General features: G+C 47.8%; 1 protein-coding gene across 1 annotated transcript in view; it reads right to left on the reverse strand.

The window, feature by feature from the left end:
- The window catches only part of c19h6orf136 (chromosome 19 C6orf136 homolog), a 64,517-nt gene that overhangs the window by 32,908 nt on the left and 8,952 nt on the right, over positions 1-22,657 (reverse strand). Inside the window, exons 3-4 of the mRNA XM_070861342.1 lie at positions 12,753-13,649; positions 1,200-1,288 (exon numbers count right to left, since the gene is read on the reverse strand). Coding sequence (XP_070717443.1) covers positions 1,200-1,288; positions 12,753-13,649 — 986 coding nt within the window. The remainder of the gene's footprint in view (positions 1-1,199; positions 1,289-12,752; positions 13,650-22,657) is intronic.

Raw genomic sequence — 22,657 nt, forward strand, 5'->3', positions numbered from 1 at the left:
CTGCTTTGGACCAACGTTCCCTGCGCATTAATGGGAAAGGTCCAGCGAGGCTGCTTACAGTATTTCCCCCATTGTAAGTACTGCGCATGTGCAGAAATATAAAGGGCCTGCACATTAAAAGAAATAGGCTGCGCAGAACAAAATGCAGCTTACAGGGAGCATTGTTTGGAACGTCCCGAGGTCGTGAAAGGAGTTATATAAATGCTAGTCTGTCTTTCTTTTCTTGCTGCAGCAGGTTGGCACTCTTGCAATCAGATATTTGAATTTTGCATTGAAGCTGCAGGCCTTCAGTGACAGGCATCCAATTACAAATTGAAAGATAGTCTTGCATGGAGCCCCTTTCAGCAAGTGCTATACAGCCAATGAAGTACTTTTGAAGTGCAGTCACTATTGTAATGTAGGAAATGCGGCAGGAAATTTGTGCACAGCAAGCTCCCACAGACAGCAATAAGAGAATGACCAGGTCATCTGTATTTTTTCTTAAAAAATGACGGATTGAGGAATAAATATTGGCCAATACACCGGGGAGATCGCCCACTGCTCTTCTTCGAAATCGTGGCCACGGGATCTTTTATGTCCAGACGGAGCCTCGGTTTCACGGCCCATCCGAAAGACGGCACTCTCCGACAACGCAGCACTCCCTCAGCACTGCAGTGCGAGTGTCAGCTTAGATTGTGCACTCAAGTCTCTGGAGTGGGGCTTGAACCCACAACCTCTGACAGAGGCGAGAGTGCTGCCCACTAAGCCACAAGTGGCCTTATACTGTTGTCTGGGTCTCAGCACGGCGACTTAAGTGTGCCGCTTTCCCGCATTTACATTCATATTGTGCAGCCGGTCCCCACGGGGAGCAAACGCAAAGCGAATCCTGATCTGTCGTGCGCACAGGATGGCTGCAAGAGTCTCGTCAGGCACATCAACAAGTGGCATCATGACTCGCAAAAGGTCACCAAAGGGAATAAAGGTGTTGTCAGAGGAGCTTACTTATGAAGCCTGGCAGAGCGGCAGCAGGGAAGTTCCTGTTAAAAACCCTAGCCTGATCAGGTTGATGACATTCACCATGTATTTGCCAACTACTTTCCAAGACCCTATTACCAAGAGTTAGCAACACAAGACCACAAGCAGCTAAAAAGGAATGTTCCTGATAATGCCCACGTTACACATCTCGCAACGATTAGAACAAAATGGTAGCAGGTACACACCGTGTCTTTATCCGCGGAAAGTGGCTGATGAACTCTACGTTCCGGGAGTACATCCCGTAATCGTGCGGCTTCAGGAAGAAATTTGGTAACTGGAAACATAAAAAATATATTGATTATTAGTTACACACGATCGGTTGACAACAATGTGTTTTTTTTTTATAAATATACAAGTTAGAGTCGGGAGAGGGTCTTTAGAAAGCTGCCACATAGCGCCACCTCATGGCCACTGCCTATAACTACATCGTGACAGCTGACATAGTAAAATTGAATAGAAACTTTTGACACAGCAATTTACAATTGAGTGTAACCAAACAACAGCAACCTGTGTTTATATAGCGCCTTTAACGCAGTGAAACGTACCAAGGCACTTCACAGGAGTATTATTCGATTTTAAAAATTGACACCGAGCCACATAAGGAGTAATTAGGACAGATGACCAAAAGGTTTTACGGAACATCTTGAAGAAGGAAAGAGAGAGAGGTGGAGAGGTTTAGGCAGGGAATTCCAGGTCTTAGAACGAGGCAACAGAAGGCACGGCCACCAATGGTTGAGCGATTATAATCAGGGATGCTCAAGGCGGCAGAATTAGAGGAGCGCAGACATCTCGGGAGGGGTTGTGAGGCTGGAGAAGATTACAGAGATAGGGACGGGGGGAGGCAATAGAGGGATTTGAAAACAAGGATGAGAATTTTGAAATCGAAGTTTTGCTTAACCGGCAGCCATGTAGGTCAGTGAGCACAGGGGGTGATGGGTGATCCTGACTTGGTGCGAGTTAGGACACGGGCTGCCGAGTTTTGGATCACTTCTAGCTTACATAGGGTGGAATGTGCGAAACCAGCCAGGACTGCATTGGAATAGTCAAGTCTAGAGGTAACAAAGACATGGATGACAGTTTCAGCAGCGGATGAGCTGGGGCAAGGGCGGAGACGGGCGATGTTACTTAGGTGTAAAAGTCTTAGTTATGCTACGGATATGTAGTCGAAAGCTCATTTCAGGGTCAAATAGGTTGCGAACAGTCTGCTTCAGCCTCAGACAGAAGTTGGGGAGAGGGATGGAGTCAGTGTCTAGGCAATGGAGTTTGTGGCGGGGACCGAAAACAATGGCTTCAGTCTTCCCAATATTCAACTGGAGAAAATTTCGGCTTATCCAGAACGGGATGTCAGACAAGCAAAGTGTCAATTTAGAGACCGTGGATGGGTCGAGAGAAGCGGTAGTGAGGGAGAGCTGGGTGTCATCAGCGTACATGTAGAAACTGACGCTGTGTTTTCCAATGATGTTGCCGCAGGGCAGCATGTAGATGAGAAGTAGGAGGGGGCCAAGGATAGATCCTTGGAGGACACCAGTGGTAATAATGCACATCATGACAACAGAAAGCAAATTTATGTGGTCAGGAACGACAAGCCCATGGGGGAAAGGACACCGAGGAAATGGTTTTGGTCTTATAAAATCAATAATTCTTCAATCTCTCCCCCAGGCATTCAGTGCTAAAAGTGGTGCTTGCTGTGGTACTGAACCCCAGAGATCAGGCATTCCTGGAGAACATGTGATCTATAGTTAACTACGTATCACAATACAGGGATAACTGGTAACCCTGGACTTGATATCCCATGCGTGGCACGTAGAAGTGCGCAGGTTTTGGATCATAGCTTTGCTCTGCTTATAGGAGCTGCCTTTGTCCCTGTGGCCTAAAACAGTGTTCAGGAAAAGCCCGAATCATTTAATGTCCGGTTGCAATGGCAGTCTGTGCTGAATTAGCTGCAGCAGTCGCTGAAATGTTATAATTGGTTTCAGCTAGACAGAGAAGAAAAAACATTCATAAATCAGCCAAGGTCCCCACTCTTGATCACTAGCTGTGCTGAAAAGCGTGCATGTGGAGACGTCAGGGCGAGGACAGCATTGAGCTCACTTGAGAACCACCCTTCAGATAATAAAAACAACTTGTATTTGTATAGCACCTTTAACTGCATACAGTTTTGGTCTCCGTATTTAAGGAAGGATATACTTGCACTGGAGGCAGTTCAGAGAAGGTTCACTCAGTTGATTCCGGAGATGAGGGGGTTGACTTACAAGGATAGGTCGAGTAGGTTGGGCCTATACACATTGGAGTTCAGAAGAATGAGAGGTGATCTTCTCGAAACATATAAGATCATGAGGGGGCTCGACAAGGTGGATGCAGAGAGGATATTTCCACTCATAGGAGAAACTAAAACTAGGGGACATGGTCTTAGAATAAGGGGCCGCCCATTTAAAAATGAGATGAGGAGAAATTTCTTCTCTGAGGGTTGTAAATCTATGGAATTCCCTGCCCCAGAGAGCTGTGGAGGCTGGGTCATTGAATATATTTAAGGCGGAGATAGACAGATCTTTGAGCAATAAGGGAATAAAGGGTTATGGGGAGCCGGCAGGGAAGTGGAGCTGAGTCCATGATCAGATCAGCCATGATCTTATTAAATGGCAGAGCAGACTCGAGGAGCCAAATGGCCGACTCCTGCTCCTATTTCTTATGTTCTTATGTTTAACTTAGTAAAACATCCAAAAGGTGCTTCACAGGAGCGTTACAAAACAAAATTTGGCACCAATCCACATCACGAGATATTAGGGCAAATGACCAAAAGCTTGGTGAAAGAGATAAGTTTTAAGGAGCGTTTAAAAGGAGAAAAGTGAGGTGGAGAGGCTTAGGGTGGGAATTCCAGAGCTTGGGGCCTAGACAACTGAAGGCACCAATGGTGGAGTGATTAAAATTGGAGATGGTCAATAGAATTGGAGGAGCGCAGAGATCTTGGGGGTTTGTGGGGCTGGAGGAGATTACAGAGATAGGGAGGGACGAGGCCATGGAGGGATTTGAAAACAAGAATGAGAATGTTAAAAGAACAAAGAACGTAAGAAATAGGAGCAGGAACATGCTCTGCCATTTAATAAGATCATGGCCGATCTTCTCCCTTAACTCCACTTCCCTGCACTATCCCCATATCACTTGTGTCCAAAATTCTATCGATCTCCATCCTGAATATACTTAACAACTGAGCATCCACAGCCATCTTGAATAGAAAATTCCAAAGATAGTCTGCCGAAATTCATTACCTCACGTTTCTGCTGAAGGGTCTATACCCAAACCGTTAACCCATCTTTCTTTTCAGGTACTAGTGGATCTGCTGTGTGCATTTCCAAAAATGTTGTGTTTTTACTTCAGATTTCCAGCATTTGCAGTCTCCCCCCACCCCACCACCCCCCCCCCACCAACCATCCCCTCCTCTCAATCAGGTTTCATGAGTTTATTAGATTGCACTCAACCACCACCGTGGATGGTTTCAGGAGCAAAAAGGGTAGGGAGGAGGAAAAATATGGAGTACTATTTAAAAAAACCACAGAAGCACTGGAGAAAGTGCAAAACAGATTTACAAGGATGGTGACAGAACCGAGAGATTACAGCAATCGAGGAAGATTGAACGGGTTGGGGCTTTGTTCTTTAGAAAAGAGAAGACTTAATAAAGGTGACCCGATAGAGGTCTTTAAAGTTATGAATGGGTTGGACAGGGTAGATCTGGAAAGAATGTTTCCACTTGTGGGAGAATCCAAAACTAAGGGCCATAAATACAAGACAGTTACTAATAAATCCATTAGGGAAATAAGCAGAAATGTCTTTACTCAGAGTGGTTAGAATGTGGAACAACTAGACGAGTACGTGAGAGAAAAGGGGATAGAAAGGCTGAGATGAGGCAATTGGAATGGGAGGAGATTGGTGTGGAGTATGCTCATCCACCAACATCAGGCTATTCCGATGGGTGGACTGCAGAGGAGCCATGGGAGCCCTATCCATGGTCGTCCGGGGCTGCCCATTCCTCCCCCACACCCAGAAGCTTCTGGCCAATTCACTAGCCTTTTGTTTCTCATCAGCCCAGGGAGTATTTGAGAATGTGCTTTAACCTTCACTCGGATGTTTGCCGCTCCCTCGCTTGGCTAAGGACATGTTGCCGTAATCGAGCCGTAGGCAGTGGCATGCCATCCGCGGAGGCAAAGCCTCTCTTTTCCCAGATGGGTCGATAATCAGTCCGGGATAGGCAGGTAAAGTATCAAAGAAGATAGTTAAAGGTTTTTCCCCTCCTGGCATTTGGAGGACTTAAGGCTCTGCTGCCATTACAGCTTGCTATGACGATCGTCCTCCCAACAATTTAAGGGGTTTTCCTATGCCCTCCTTGGGTACATAAACTCCATATTCTGATACGGGTCCCTGTGGTGTAAGGATGTGAGACCTGTCAAATGGCCCTTTACTCGGGTCTGGTGTCACCAAAGTGTTGTGTTTCCCTGGTATACAGATGACACAAAACTTGGAAGTATAGTGAACAGTGAGGAGGATAGTGACAGACTTCAAGATGACACAGGCAGGCTGGTGGAATGGGCAGATGCAATTTAACGCAGAAAAGTGCGAATAATGAGGAGAGGCAGTATAAACTGAAGGGTACAATTCTAAAGGGGGTGCAAGAACAGAGAGACCTGGAGTATTTATGAACAAATCAGTGAAGGTGGCAGGGTAGATTCAGAAAGCAGTTAAAAAAGCATACGTGATCCTGGGCTTTATAAATAGAGGCATAGCAAGGAATTATGATGAGCTTTTATAAAACACTGGTTCAGCCTCAACTGGAGTATTGTGTCCAATTCTGGGCACCGCACTTTAGGAAGGATGTGAAGGCCGAGAGAGGGTGCAGAAAAGATTTACAAGAATGGTTCCAGGGATGTGGGACTTGTTCTCCTTAGAGCAGAGATTGTCGAGAGGAGATTTGACAGCGGTGTTCAAAATCGTAAGAGAGAGAGAAACTGTTCCCATGGTGGAAGGGTCGAGAACAAGAGGACACAGATTTAAGGTGATTTAAAGAACCAAAGGCGACATGAGGAAAAACTTTTTGACGCAGCGAGTGGTTATGATCTGGAATGCACTGCCTGATAGGGTGGTGGAGGCTGATTCAATCATGGCTTTCAAAAGGGAATTGGATAAGAAGAAAAAATATTTGCAGGTCTACTAGGAAAGGGAAGGGGAATGTCACTAGCTCTAGTGCTCTTTCAGAGAGCCAGCATAGGCTTGCTGGGCCAAATGGCCTCCTTCTGTGCTATAACCATTCTATAAACACCAGCACAGGCTAGTTGGGCCAAATGGCCTTTTTCTGTGCAGCATATTCTATGTAATTTATAATAAAATATTATATTTGGCAGAGTGGAATCCAGTCACTGACCATCCATTAAACCGTCCATTATAAAAACAAAGTTAAAATTCCCGGCTCGAACGACCCTATTTTTACTGTCTAGTACTACAGCCCTGATCCTATTGAATGGCGGAGCAGGCTCGAGGGGCCGAATGGCCGACTCCTATTTCTTATGCAGGACAATATTGAAAAGGTGCAAAGGGACAATTTTGAAGAGAGATTTTTTTTAAACCCTCATTTAACGATGCAATTAACAAATAGGGCCTCTAATTTTCAAACTTGTTTGGGGGTGGGGTGGGGCAAGTCCATGGAAAATATTCATGCACTCCCAGGAGACCCTCATTCTAACTTCCGAAAGAGTGTCAACTACTAAAAGGATAGCAGTCTGTTTTAGTGCTGCACTAAATGTTTACTGGTATACAACAATACTTACATAGAGTGTACAGCACAGCAACAGGCCATTCAGCCCAACAGGTCGATGCCAGTGTTTATGCTCCACACCAGCCTCCTCCCACTCCTGCTTCATCGAATCCTATCAACATATCCTTCTATTCTTTCTCCCTCATGTGCGTATCTAGCTTCCCCTTAAATGCATTGTGGGCCACCCTGACCTGTGTGAGAACATCACCGCAGGTCGGGGCTATAAATAGAGCAGGAGCGCCGGGCCCTGGAACATCATGGGCCGCCCCGACCTGTGCGAGAACACCACCGCAGGTCGGGGCTATAAATAGAGCAGCCCCCTGGGATATCGTGGGCCACCCTGACCTGTGTGAGAACCCACTGCAGGTCGGGGCTATAAATAGAGCAGGAGCGCCGGGCCCTGGAACATCACGGGCCGCACCGACCTGTGCGAGAACACCACCGCAGGTCGGGGCTATAAATAGAGCAGCCCCCTGGGATATCGTGGGCCACCCTGACCTGTGAAAGAACCCACTGCAGGTCGGGGCTATAAATAGAGCAGGAGCGCCGGGCCCTGGAACATTGTGGGCGAAGGTGCGGTGAATGAGGGTACGGGGCAACACAGGCCTTCCCACACTGCCATATGTGTGCACACTATGTCCGTGCAGCAGAGCAGATCTCCAGTCGTCCTGGTTCAACCCTTGCCACTGGATAAAGGCCTAGCTCTGTCCAGCCCGTGTGGTGGCTGATGTGAAACGGTCACCACATGTTAAAAAAAATCCACGCACAGGCATCTTCCACCCCCTCAACTGGAGATCAGGACTGGAATATCGGGTCCTTCATTGAAACATCTGTGAACTCTCGTGGAAGCAAGTCATCCTCGTTCGAGGGACCGCCTATGGTATGCATCTGTGCTATTCGCCTCAACCACTCCGTGGTAGTGAGTTCCACATTCTCACCACTCTCTGGGTAAAGAAGTTTCTCCTGAATTCCCTATTGGATTTATTGGTGACTAATATTTATGCCCCCCTAGCTTTAGATTCCCCCACAAATGGAAACATCTTCTCTACATCTAACCTAAAAGAAGCCCTTCTTAATTTTAAAGACCTCCATCAGATCACCTCTTCTAGGAGAAAAAAAACCCCAGTCTGTTCAGTCTGACGCCATTTATTCTGAATGAACCTCAAAGCTGTCAGAAATGTAAACATACGCCAGTGGGTTTTCACCAGGCGTACAAGGCTGTATTTTTGGTGAATAGCCCCGTGTCTGTGTCTGATCCTACAATACGACTGACGGATTTCTCGTAGAGCAAATCTAATCAAGAACCGCTGAGCGATACAGCGGGGCTGGCTTTTAATTCCCACTGGCAATGGGTCTGAGGATGAGGCACAGAGCTCATTTATTTCGCTTGTTTTGGCTGCAGCAGTTTTGAAAAAAAAAGGTTGATTTCGGGAAGCTATACTTGGGTGTGCTCACACCATGATGTGCTCTTCACCTCTGGATCCCTGCCAAGCACTGGGGGTTAGAAGAAATGAAGCTGGTATTACAGGTCCACGCTAATTAACCTCATGGTGTGAAAAAGAAAGAGACTTGCATTTACAACCACTGGACGTCCAAAAGTGCTTTACAGCCAATGAAGTATAGGCACTGCTGTAATGTGGGAAACGCAACAGCCTATTTGCACACAGCAAACTCCCACAAACAACAATGTGATAATGACCACATAATCTGTATTTTATTTTTTAAGTTGCTTATTGAAAGCTATAGAAATCCAAATCTTCCTTCCTTTCAACAAGCAATTTGCTTGTGTTTTTTTTAACATCATGTTGATTTAAGGATAAATATTGGCCAGGACAACAAGATAACTCCCCTGGTCTTCTTCGAAATAATGCCATGGAATCTTTCACGTGCACCCGAAGAGCAGACAGGGCCTCAGTTTAATGCCTCATCTGAAAGACGGCACCTCAGACAGTGCAGCACTGGATTGTTAACATAAGAAACATGAGTCGGCCATTTGCCCCTTGAGCCTGCTCCGCCATTCAATAAGATCATGGCTGATCTGATCTTGACCTCAACTCCACTTCCCTACCTGCTCCCCATAACCCTCGACTCCCTAGCCTAGATTTTTGTGCTCAAGTCTCTCTGACTCAGAGGCGAGGGTGCTACAAACTGAGCCACAGCTGACACTATGAACGAAACTCTCGTGAAGGATGTCAAGAAGCACTTTCAAACCTTCTTTGGTGCATGGCATTGCACGATATAAATCCCGACTCCTATCTTTATTAACTTTTCACCTCCATCGTGTCACTCCTCCGCGCTCAGCACAAACCAGACCCAAAGCGCATTGCTCAGATGCGTATTGTTTCTATATGTTAACTGCAGAGGACTGACTGTCTAGCAGTGAGATTAAAGGAGAAATCTAAAACTGCACTGTTCCCAACAGTCACTTACCACGTCATCAAATACCATCACACTCATCACTGGCTGCCTGTTAAACAACTTGTATTTATATAGCACTTTAACAGTGAAACGTCCCAAGGCACTTCACAGGAGCGTTATCAAACAAAATTTGACACCCAGCTACATAAAGGGGATATTAGGACGAGAGGTGTAGGTTTTAAGGGGCATCTTAAAAGGAGGAGAGAGGGGTAGAGAGGCGGAGAACTTAGAGAGGGATGCGTAAAAGGCCAGAATTGGAGCACAGAGATCTCGGGCTGGAGGAGAGGTACAGAGATAGCATGGGTGGGTGATTTGAAAACATGGATGAAAAGTTTACAATCAGCACAGTCTGCTCTCTCGGGTGAATGTCGAAGATCCCACGGCACTATTTTGGAGGAGAGCAGGGGAGTTCTCTTCAGCATTCTGGCCAATAATTATCCCTCAAAATACATCACTACAAACAGATTATCTGGTCATCATCACACTGCTGTTTGCGGGAGCTTGCTGAGAGCAAATTGGCTGCCACGTTTCCTGCATTATAACAGTGACTCCACTTCAAAAGTACTACATTGGCTGTAAAGAGTTTTGGGGACGTTCTGAGGTCATGAAAGGCGCCACAGAAATGCAAGTCTTCCTTCCTTTTAACAAGCAGCTTGCCATGGAGACTGCTCTTTATCAGAACTGCTACGATCCGATCAGCCATGATCTCCGCCCTTGCCTCAGGCTCAAGGGGCATGATGGTCTGCTCCTACTTATGTTCTTAACTCATCACGCACAATGTCTCTGCCTTTCAGATCAGCTTGCAGCACATTGAGCACTTCCTGTGCATCGTTGTTTTTTATTATCACTTAGCATTAACCAGGATAGTTTCACAACTCACCCAACCGAGATTTTGCAAGAAAGACTTGCAGGTAATGTTACCGGTAATTTTTGTTTTTGAGGGGGGGGGGGGTGCCTGCGGGACTCCTTTAAGGGGCTGCGCGGCACATTCAAAATACCGTGCGTGCGTGGTTTTTCCTATTGAAAAGCCGGAGAGCCGCCTGCCTGGCCACACAACGTAAAGGGGACACTGCTCGCATTTGCATAGCGCCCTTCACGACCTCAGACATCCCAAAGCACTTCACAACCAATCAGGTACTTTTGAAGTGCAGTCACGGCTGTAATGTAGTGAAACGCGGCAGCCAATTTACACACACAAGTAGGTTTAACAGGATAGCTCCTTCAGAGAGCTGGCACAGGTACAACAGGTTAAGTAGTCTCCTTCTGGGTTGTAAATTTGTATGATTTTAATGAAAGGAAAGTATAGACCCAATTTGGGGGGGGGAGGGGGGTGAGGGAAGAATGCAAAAAAAGGGAACAAAATGAAAGGACAACCCTTCCCTCTATTAAACAGTATGATAACCAAAGGCAGTGCCCCACTGTGCATCAATCTCACCTACGTGACATATACAAAACCAATACACCACAGTAGGATTATTAAATAATTCTAACCGTACTTTACAGAGAATGAATGCACAGGACTGATGACAGGACAACAGCCTCAAGTGCAGGGTCAAAGCTCCAACTGATTATAAACACCAGTTCCACCCCGGTAATAAAAAGACTGCACTCCTGCAATAATTCCTACATAGAAAAGGTACAAAAATAACTGAACAGGCTAATGGAATGTTGGCCTTTATCTACGGTTGGGGGGTGGGGAGGTGGAATCCCAAGGGCTGGAAGTTATGTTACAGCTGTACAAAGCTCTGGTCAAACCCCACCCGGAGTAACCACGTTCAGTTTTGGGCTCCGCGCCTCAGGAAGGATATATTGGCCTTGGTGGGGGGTGCCGCGCAGATTCACCAGAATGTTACCGGGGCTAAAAGGGTTAAATTATGAGTACAGTTGCACAGACTAGGCTTGTATTCCCTCGAGTACAGAAGGTTAACAGGGTGATCTAACGGAGGGGTTTAAGTTGATTAAAGGAGTTGAGAGAGAGACAGAAACTATTTTCTCTGGTGGAGGTGGGGTGGGGAAAGAGAGTCCAGAACAAGGGGGCACAATCTTAAAATTAGAGGGAGGTTTGTTCAGGGGTGAAGTCAGGAAGCACTTCTTCACACAAAGGGCAGTGGAAATCTGGAACTCTCTCCCCAAAAAACTGCTGAGACTGGGAGGGGCTGGGTCAATAGAAAATGTTAAAATGGAAATTGACAGATTTTTGTTAGGTAAGGGTGACGGAACCAAGGCGGGTAAATGGAGTGGCGATACAGAGCGGCCACCATCTCACTGAATGGCGGAACAGGCTCGAGGGGCTGAGTGGCCTCCTCCTGTTCCCATGTCCCTAAATACATACTCGATGCTGCTGGGACAGCTTTGGATTTTCACCGTTATGTCGGTGCAGAATTAGACAGTCACGGGGTTTCTGCAGTTGAATGATGTGTCATAGCGCCACCGAAGAGTCACAGAAATACAGTATTCTCTTTAAAATAACCCTCAAATTGCCCTCCCAAGAGTCAGCACCGTCGCCCTGGTCTCCCTTATCCTACATACTTGGGCTCGGCAGCTCACTCTTCGCTCATGACTACCAATCAGGAGGATTCCCAATGGAGACACGCTGCCAGCTCTCTCCCCCTTCAGCGGGCACACCAGACTGAATGCAGCACTCAGAATACAGCTAATGGGAGGGAATCCAAAACTAGGTAGCAATTGGGAGGAAGAACACTGGCCATATTCCCTCTCCCAAGCTCAGAGACCACCATATCTAGGCCACGGAACAAACGTGTGACTCTCCTGCTCTGACCAGCGGTCATCCCTGCTCTAAAACTCTGCTGCCCGTGTCCTAACTCACAGCAAGTCCCGTTCACCCATCACCCTGTGCTCGGTGACCTACACTGGCTCCCGGTTAAACGATGCCTCAATTTCAAAACTCTCATCCTTGTTTTCAAATCCCTCCTCCCTATCTCTGTAATCTCCTCCAGCCTCATATCTGCATTCCTCCAACTCTGGCCTCTTGCGCATCCCCAATTTTCATCGCTACACCATTTGCGGCTGTACCTTCAGCTGCCTGGATCCTAAAGCTCTGGAATTCCCTTCCTGAACCTCCACTCCTCTCCCCTCCTTTACAACACTGCTTAAAACCTACCTCCTTTAATCACCTGTCCTAAGGTATTCTTACGTGGCTTGGTGTCAAATCTTGCGAAGCACCTCAGGATCTTTTTAACTATGTTAAAGGCGCTACAAAAATGCAAGTTGCTGTTATAGGTACGGCACCATATTAGAAAGTAAGACTTGCATTTATATAGCGCCTTTCACGACCATCGGACGTCTCAAAGCGCTTTACAGCCAATGAAGTACTTTTGAAACAGCAAGCTCCTACAAACCGCAATGAGATAATGACCAGATCATGTTTTTTTCCTTTTGTTATGGTGATTGAAGGATAGTATTTACCATTCGACCAATCAGCCGAGCTCTTTTCTGGGGATCGTTCTGTCTAAATGATTTAGTTAAAACTTAGCTATTACAATAAGGCGACATCTTTTACCTCAATTCTCAGTTTCTCGTAAAGAACGGCGAGATGTTCCTCCATGCTTGGCTCGGTCTTCTGCGAGCCCGTGCTCGCCAGGTTACCCGTCCCGCTGAAAGCGGCCAGCGCCCCAAGGTGCGACTCGGGCGTCGTCAGGTACTGGAAGCCGGCATGGTAGGGCATCTGACAGTACTCGCTGTCAAACAGGGTCCTGAAGGAGTCTAGGTGGCCCTCGTTCATGTCCCACAGGCTCGCCGCCATCTCCGGGCCTTCCTTTGTCGGGGACACGCGTTCGCCTACAGTGGGCGCATCGGTTGCCTCAAGCCTCCTCGCCGGGATGCCCTCGCCCGCCAACTCCCTCACCGGCCACTCGCGGAAGTCAGAGGTGGCGTGGTGCTCCACCGCGATGTCGTCGGCACTGCGCCCGTCGACGGTGGTGATCGAATCCAGGATGCTTTCGAGTTGGGACAGCAGGAGCGCACTGGCTCGCTCAGCGCTCGCAAGCCCCTCCGGCTCGTCGGGACCGCATTCTATCCGGGAGGCCGCTGGTTGTTCCCAGTGGGCCAATCCCGAGCAGGTGGGCACCTCCAGCAGGGCGGTCCGCTCCTCCCCGCGGCCGCTCACCATCAGCTGCCACACGCTGGTCTTCCGCCCCGGGATGCAGACGAGGGACTGCAGGCGCATGTCGCTGGGGAGTGTCCCACGGGCGAGGGCAGCGTGCAAGGAGCCGTAGGGGAGCACCCGGCCCCGCTCAAGGTCCGGAAAGCAGCCCTCCGCCCCGAGGCTGGGACTGCGGGCAGCCGCCGTGTGTGCCTCGACGCCGAGCTGTCTCTTCGACTGGTGAGCGGGAGGCTCGGTGGCCCATGGGGCGCTGCTGATCTTCCGGGAGAACCTGCCATGGCACAGCTCCAACCTCTGAAGGAAGAAGAGAGAGAAAAAAAAAAAGAGTTCTTAGTCACAAAAGAACATAAGAAATAGTCAGTCGGCCATTTGGCCCCTCGAGCCTGCTCTGCCATTCAATAGAATTATGGCTGATCTGATCACGGACTCAGCTCCACTTCCCTGCCCGCTCCCCATAACCCTTGACTCCATTAAATCGCTCAAAAATCTGTCTACCTCCACCTTAAATATGTTCAATGACCCTCTGGGGTAGAGAATGCCACAGATTCATGACCCTCAGGAGAAGAAATTCCTCCTCATTTCGGTTTTAAATGGGCGACCCCCTTTTCTGAAATTATGCCCCCTAGTTCTAGATTCCCCCACGAGGGGAAACATCCTCTCTGCATCTACCCTGTCACGACAAAGCAAAGAGTTTAGAAGAAGCTTTTACAAATTCCAAGCCCGAGAGCGCTGTGCACCCACACCTGGCATCTCCCTATGCCCACACCTGGGAGCGCCGTGTGCTCAGTTCTGGCCTCAATATTACAAAAAGGACATCAAGGCACTGGAAACTGTGCAAAAATAAAATCACCAGGATGATATCAGACGATAAAATGCTATTCCCATCAACTACTCCTAGAATGGTTATAGCACAGGCGGTCATTCGGCCCGTGTCGGCTCTCTGCAAGAGCACTTCAGTTTGTCCCACTCCCCCGCTCTTTCACAGCCCTGCAAATATTTCCCAATAAGGTACTTACTTATCCAATTCCCTTTTGAAAGCCACGAATGAACGTGCCTTCACCACCCTTTCAGGCAATGCATTCCAGATCCTAACCACTCGCTGCATAAAAACGTTTTTCCTGATGTTCCCTTTGGTTCCTCTGCCAATCACCTGACCCTTCTGCCAATGGGAACAGTGTCTCTCTACCTACTCTGTCTCGACCCCTTGTGATCTTGAACAACTCTACTAAATCTCCTCTCAACCTTCTCTGCTCCAAGGAGAACAACCCCAGCTTCTCTAGTCTATCCATGTAACTGAAGTCCTTCATCCCTGGAACCATTCTTGTAAATCCTTGTGGTAGCAAGCTCCACATTTCTAACAATGCATTAAAAAGGGTTTCATTTTCTATATGAACCAGAGAGATTAAAAACTGGTATTTGGATCAGATGATGAGATTAAGCATCTCATTTAGACAAAAAGTGACCAAGATCAACAATAGGGGGGGGGGGGGGGGGCTGGAAGAGATCTGTAACATCTCAGCGACTTAATACTGGACCAACATCAATCAATTACCAAAACTCTATGGTCAATTCTACTATTTTAAATAAACGCATGTGATTTTAATCACCAACTCATTTGAAATAAGAGGCTTTCATTTAACTGCCAATCTTTATTTCCAATCCTAATTGGACATTTTAACTCTACTAGCCCAAGGCCCCATACAATGGCTACGGCAACCTAGCGTTTATGGTATTGTATGATCAGCCTGGAGGTCGTGAGTTCAAATCCCATCCATGGCAAGTTGTGAAACTGAATTCAACAAATTTGGCTATTTAGTGGCTGGCACCAGAAAAAAACCATGAAAGCTCTCTTATTGTCGTAAAGATCTAACTGGTTCGATAATAGCCTTCAGGGAAGATATTCAGCCACCGCCCTGCATGGTCTGGCTTATACATGACCCCAGTCCCACACAATGTGTTTGACTCTTGATGCCTTCGAGGCAGTAAAACACGGCCTCGTCCGTGTCATCCCCAAGTTTAAAATACATATTTTAAACTTAAAAAACTTTCTACACTGATACATAAATACACTAATAAATCCAAAAAGGAATTCGGGAGAAACTTTATGTGCCTATATTCTTTGGAGTTTAGAAGAATGAGGTGATCTAATTGAAATGTATAAACTTCTTAGAGGGCTCGACAGGGTTAATGCTGAGAAAATGTTTCCCCTGGCTGGGGAGTCTAGAACGAGGGGTCACAGTCTTAGGATAAGGGGCCGGCCATGTAGGACTGAGATGAGGAGAAATTTCTTCACAGAGGGTGGTGAATCTTTGTAATTGTCTACCACAGAGGGCTGTGGAAACTCAGTCTTTGAATATATTCAAGATTGAGGTTGATAGATTTTTGGACACTAAGGGAATTGAGGGATGGGGCAGGAAAGTGGAGTTGAAGATGATCAGCCATGATCTTACTGAATGGCAGAGCAGGCTCAGGGGGCCAAATGGCGTACACTTGCTCCTATTTCTTATGTTTTTTTTATGTTCTTTACCCAGAGGATTGCGAGAATGTGGAACTCACTACCACAAGGAGTGGTTGAGGCGAATAGCTAAGATGCAATTAAGGGGAAGCTGGAACAGCACATGAGGGAGAAAGGAATAGAAGGATAGGTTGGTGGAATGAGATGAAGGAGGGGTGGGAGGAAGCTCGTGTGGAGCATAAACACCGGCATGGACCAATAGGCAGCTGAATGGCCTGGTTCTGTGTTGTAAAATTCCATATAATGCACCAATCCGTACAATATGCTCTATCCAACAGAGAAACTGAAGGAGGTGCGTTTTATGATCTGCACCGGGTTTGTGTTTACAGCAGTCGGGATGGTGTTTGAGTCAAACTGAACAGACGACATTTGAGCTCTGGGGTTCTCAGGAGACAAGTTTTACCACAAACCAGTCTTTCTCACTTCACTCCCCCACCTCCCTCCCACCTCTGTCAAGGAGCACAATCCCAACCAATGTACTGAGCAAGTGCCACTGTCAGGAACGCTGTAATAAGCTGCATCACGAGCAGCAATCCTTCCACGTGCTGAACTGCTGATTTAAATCATCCCGTTGTAAGCTGTTGATTAGTGGAGGCCTGGCACCTCCCCACAGGAAGGGAGCAGGCTATCCTATATCTGGTACTGTGTAATGAGGCAGGATTACTAAATGATCTCCTAGTAAAGGATCCTCTAGGAATGAGTGACTATAATATGGTTAAATTTCAAAGTCAGTTGGAGGGTGAGAAAGTTGGTTCTCAAACCGGTTCTCAAACCAGGGTCCTAAGCTTAAATAAAGGAGACGACAAAGTTATGAGGGCAGAGTTGGCAAAAGTGGACTGGGAAAATAGATTAAAGGGCCCAAGTTTCCACATGATTCGCGCCTGATTTTTTAGGAGCAACTGGTGGAGAACGGACTATTTTAGAAATCGCAATTCTCCACATTTTATTTTCTGCAGTTCTAGTCAGGTAGAACAGTTCTAGTTTAGAACAGAATTTTTTCTTCAAAAGGGGGCGTCTCCGGCCACTGACACCTGATTTGAAAGTTTCCACAGTGAAAATGTACTCCAAACTAAAGTAGAATGGCGCCAGTGAAGATTTTTGTAGAACTGAAAAATCCTGTCTACACATTAAAAAATCAGGCGCAGGTTACAAATTAGGCGTCCAGAACGAGGTGGGGGGGAAGGGAACTCATTAAATTTGACAATAAATCCTTATTTATACTTCTACAAATATTATACAAATAAATCCAACCTGAATAAACATTTATAAGCCAAGAAAAGATTAAATAAACCATCTTCCTACCTGTGTGAAAGTGCTTCAGCCAGGGAAAATTCTGCAGCTGTTCGTGCCGCTGGGGGAGGGGGGAAAAGAGAGGGGGGAGGGGGGGGGAGAGAGAAGAGGGGAGGGGGAGAGAGAGAGAGAGAGGGGAGGGGGAGAGAGAGAGAGAGAGGGGAGGGAGAGAGAGAGAGAGAGAGGAGGAGGGAGAGAGAGAGAGAGAGAGGGGAGGGAGAGAGAGAGAGAGAGAGAGAGGGGAGGGAGAGAGAGAGAGAGGGGAGGGGGAGAGAGAGAGAGAGAGAGGGGAGGGGGAGAGAGAGAGAGAGAGGGGAGGGGGAGAGAGAGAGAGAGAGGGGAGGGGGAGAGAGAGAGAGAGAGGGGAGGGGGAGAGAGAGAGAGAGAGGGGAGGGGGAGAGAGAGAGAGAGAGGGGAGGGGGAGAGAGAGAGAGAGAGGGGAGGGGGAGAGAGAGAGAGAGAGGGGAGGGGGAGAGAGAGAGAGAGAGGGGAGGGGGAGAGAGAGAGAGAGAGGGGAGGGGGAGAGAGAGAGAGAGAGGGGAGGGGGAGAGAGAGAGAGAGAGGGGAGGGAGAGAGAGAGAGAGGGGAGGGAGAGAGAGAGAGAGGGGAGGGAGAGAGAGAGAGAGGGGAGGGAGAGAGAGAGAGAGGGGAGGGAGAGAGAGAGAGAGGGGAGGGAGAGAGAGAGAGAGGGGAGGGAGAGAGAGAGAGAGGGGAGGGAGAGAGAGAGAGAGGGGAGGGAGAGAGAGAGAGAGGGGAGGGAGAGAGAGAGAGAGGGGAGGGAGAGAGAGAGAGAGGGGAGGGAGAGAGAGAGAGAGGGAGGGAGAGAGAGAGAGAGGGAGGGAGAGAGAGAGAGGGGAGGGAGAGAGAGAGAGGGGAGGGAGAGAGAGAGAGGGGAGGGAGAGAGAGAGAGGGGAGGGAGAGAGAGAGAGGGGAGGGAGAGAGAGAGAGGGGAGGGAGAGAGAGAGAGGGGAGGGAGAGAGAGAGAGGGGAGGGAGAGAGAGAGAGGTGGGTGTGAGAGAGAGAGAGGGGAGGGAGAGAGAGAGAGGAGAGAGAGAGGGGAGGGAGAGAGAGAGAGAGGGGAGGGAGAGAGGGGTGAGGGAGAGAGAGGAGGGGGGAGGGGGGGTCGGGGAGAGGGGAGGGGGGGGTCGGGGAAGAGAGGGGGGGGGTCGGGGACCAGGAGCGGGTGTCGGGTCGGGGGGGGGGAGCGGGTGTCGGGTCGGGCCGGGGGGGGGGGGGGGGAGCGGGCCTCGGGTCGGGGCGTGGGGGGGGGGGGGGGGAGAGCGGGTGTCGGTCGGGGCGGGGGAGGGGTGGAGCGGGTGTCAGGTCGGGGCGGGGGGGGGTGGAGAGCGGGTGTCCGGTTGGGGCGGGGGGGGGGGTAGCGAGTGTCGGGTCTGGTCGGGCGGGGAGCAGGAGCTGGCCGTGGGAGGAGCCTCATTCACGCAGCCCCAGTGAGGACATTCTTCCAGGGCTAGGGGTTGCGTGCTTCGGACCCCTCCCACACAGTTCTGCGCCTGGAGCTACTGCACTTGCGTGCCGACTGTAGCGCGCATGTGCAGAGGTCCCGGCACTGTTTTCAGCGCAGGGACCTGGCTCCGCCCCCCCACAGCTCGTGCTGGCTGCGCCGAGTGCCACAGGACCTGTAAGTAGGTGGAGAATACCGAGGATTTTTTTAGGTGCTGTTTTAGACGCGAAAAACGGGCGCCCAGCTCGGAGGGGCTCCCGTTTCTTTTCTTGTGGAAACTTGGGCCCAAAGTGTGGGACGGTTGATGAGCAGTGGCAGACATTTAAGGATACATTTCATACTCGCAACAAAAATACATCCCAATGAGAAGGAAAGACTGTTGGACAAGGGAAAACCATTCTTGGCTAACTAAGGAAATAAGGGCAGGTATCAAATTGAAAACAAAGGCATACAATGTGACCAAGACAAGTGGGAGGCCAGAGGATTGGGACATTTTTAAAAGTCAGCACAGAACAACTAAAATAATGATTGAGAGGGGGAAAATAGATTATGAAAGTAAACTAGCACAAAATATAAAAACAGATAGTAAGAGTTTCTACAGGTACATATAAAGGAAAAGAGTGGCTAAGAGGATGAGACTGGGGAATTAATAATGGAGAACAGGGAAATGGCAGAGATGTTGAACAAATATGTTGTTTCAGTCTTAACAGAAGACACTAAAACCATCCCACGAGTGGATAATCAAGGGGCTATAGGGAGGGAGGAACGTAATACTATCACTATCACTAAAGAGGAAGTACTCAGTAAAATAATGGGACTAAAGTCGGACAAGTCCCCTGGACCTGATGGCTTACTTCCTGGAGTTTTAAGAGAAGTGTCTGCAGAGATAGTGAATGCATTGGTTGTAATCTACCAAAATTCCCTGGATTGTGGGATGGTCCCAGCAGATTTGAAAACCGCAAATGTAATACCTCTATTTAAAAATTGACGCAGACAAAAAGCAGGAAACTATCGACCAGTTAGCCTAAAATCTGTCATTGGGAAAATGCTGGAGTCCATTATTAAAGAAGCAATAGCGGGACATTTGGAAAAGCATGATTCAATCAAGCTGTCAGCATGGTTTTATGAAAGGGAAATCATGTTTGACAAATTTGCTGGAGTTCTTTTGAGGATGTAATGAGTAGGGTGGATAAGGGGGAACCAGTGGATATGGTGTATTTGGATTTTCAGAAGGCATTCGATAAGGTGTCACATAAAAGGTTACTGCACAAGATAAAAGCTCACGGGGTTGGGGGTAATATATGAGCATGGATAGAGGATTGGCTGACAGAAAACAGAAAGTTGGGATAAATGGGTCATTTTCCGATTGGCAAACAGTGACTAGTGGGGTGCCACAGGGATCGGTGCTGGGGCCTCAACTATTTACAATCTATATTAATGACTTGGATGAAGGGACAGAGTGTAATGTAGCTAAGTTTCAGGTGAATTTATAATGGGGAACAAAGAAATGGCAGGCCAATTGAACAAATACTTTGGTTCTGTCTTCACAAAGGAAGACACAAATAACCTTCCGGAAGTACTATGGGACCGAGGATCTAGTGAGAAGGAGGAACTGAAGGATATCCTTAATAGGCGAGAAATTGATGGGATTGAAAGCCGATAAATCCCCGGGCCTGACTAGTCTGCATCCCAGAGTACGTAAGGAAGTGGCCCTAGAAATAGTGGATGCATTGGTGATCATTTTCCAACAGTCTATCGACTCTGGATCAGTTCCTATGGACTGGAGGGTAGCTAATGTAACACCACTTTTTAAAAAGGGAGGGATGGAGAAAGCAGGTAGTTATAGACTGGTTAGCCTGACATCAGTAGTGGGGAAAATGTTGGAATCAATTATTAAGGATGAAATAGCAGTGCATTTGGAAAGCAGTGACAGGATCAGTCCAAGTCAGCATGGATTTATGAAGGGGAAATCATGCTTGACAAATCATCTGAAATTTTATGAGGATGTAACTAGTAGAGTGGACAAGGGAGAACCAGTAGATGTGGTGTATTTGAACTTTCAAAACGCTTTTGACAAGGTCCCACACAACAGATTGGTGTGCAAAATCAAAGCACATGGTATTGGGGGTAATATACGGACGTGGATAGAGAACTGGTTAGCAGACAGGAAGCAGAGAGTCGGGATAAACGGGTCCTTTTCAGAATGGCAGGCAGTGACTAGTGGAGTGCCGCAGGGCTCAGTGCTGGGACCCCAGCACTCTACGATATACATCAATGATTTGGATGAAGGAATTGAGTGCAATATCTCCAAGTTTGCAGATGACACTAAACTGGGTGGCGGTGTGAGCTGTGAGGGGGATGCTAGGAGGCTGCAGGGTGACTTGGACAGGTTAGGTGAGTGAACAAATGCATGGCAGATGCAGTATAATGTGGATAAATGTGAGGTTATCCACTTTGGGGGCAAAAACGCAAAGATAGATTATCTGAATGGCGGCAGATTAGGAAAAGGGGAAGTGCAACGTGACCTGGGTGTCATGGTTCATCAGCCATTGAAAGTTGGCGTACAGCAGGCGGTGAAGAAGGCAAATGGTATGTTGGCCTTCATAGCTAGGGGATTTGACTATAGGAGCAGGGAGATTTTACTGCAGTTGTACAGGGCCTTGGTGAGGCCTCACCTGGAATATTGTCTTCAGTTTTAGTCTCCAAATCTGAGGAAGGACGTTCTTGCTATTGAGGGAGTGCAGCAAAGGTTCACCAGGCTGATTTCTGGAATGGCAGGACTGACATATGAGGAGAGACTGGATCAACTGGGCCTTTATACACTGGAGTTTAGAAGGATGAGAGGGGATCTCATAGAAACATGTAAGATTCTGACGGGACGGGACAGGTTAGATGCGGGTAGAATGTTCCCGATGTTGGGGAAGTCCAGAACCAGGGGACACAGTCTTAGGATAAGGGGTAGGCCATTTAGGACTGAGAGGAGGAGAAACTTCTTCACTCAGAGTTGTTAACCTGTGGAATTCCCTGCCGCAGAGTTGTTGATGCCAGTTCATTGGATATATTCAAGAGATGATTAGATATGGCCCTTACAGCGAAGGGGATCAAGGGGTATGGAGAGAAAGCAGGAAAGGGGTACTGAGGGAATGATCTTATTGAATGGTGATGCAGGCTCGAAGAGCCGAATGGCTTACTCCTGCACCTATTTTCTATGTAAGTTTGCTGACGTTACAAAGATGGGTGGAAAAGCCAATTGTGAGAAGGACACAAAAAATCTGCAAAGGGATATAGACAGGCTAAGTGAGTGGGCAAAAATTTGGCAGATGGGAGTATAATGTGGGAAAATGGGAGTTTATCCACTTTTGCAGAAATAATAAAAAAGCAAATTATAATTTAAATGGAGAAAAATTGCAAAATACTGCAGTAGAGACAGACCTGGGTGGTCCTTGTGCATGAAACACAAAAAGTGAGTATGCAGGTACAGAAGTAATCAGGAAGGCAAATGGAATGTTGGCCTTTATTGCAAGGGGGATAGAGTATAAAAGCAGAGAAGTCCTGCTACAACTGTACTGGGTATTGGTGAGGTCACGCCTGGAGTACTGCGTACAGTTTTGGTCTCCGTATTTAAGGAAGGACATACTTGCATTGAAGGCTGTTTAGGGAAGGTTTACTGGTTCATTCCGATGAGGGATTTGACTTATGAAGATCGATTGAGTAGGTTGGGCTTATACTCATTGGAGTTCTGAAGAATGAGAGGTGATCTTATTGAAACTTATAATGAGGGGGCTCGACAAGGTGGATGCAGAGAGGATATTTCCACTCATAGGGGGAAACTAAAACTTGGGGACATAGTCTTAGAATAAGGGGCAGCCCATTTAAAACTGAGATGAGGAGGAATTTCTTCTCTCAAAGGGTTGTAAATCTATGGAATTCTCTGCCCGAGAGAGCTGTGGAGGCTGGGTCATTGAATATATTTAAGGCGGATTTAGACAGATTTTTGAGCGATAAGGGAGCAAAGGGTTATGGGGAGCGGGCGGG

The sequence above is a fragment of the Pristiophorus japonicus genome, chromosome 19 (assembly GCF_044704955.1).
Source record: "Pristiophorus japonicus isolate sPriJap1 chromosome 19, sPriJap1.hap1, whole genome shotgun sequence".
In the NCBI taxonomy this organism is placed as follows: domain Eukaryota; kingdom Metazoa; phylum Chordata; class Chondrichthyes; family Pristiophoridae; genus Pristiophorus; species Pristiophorus japonicus.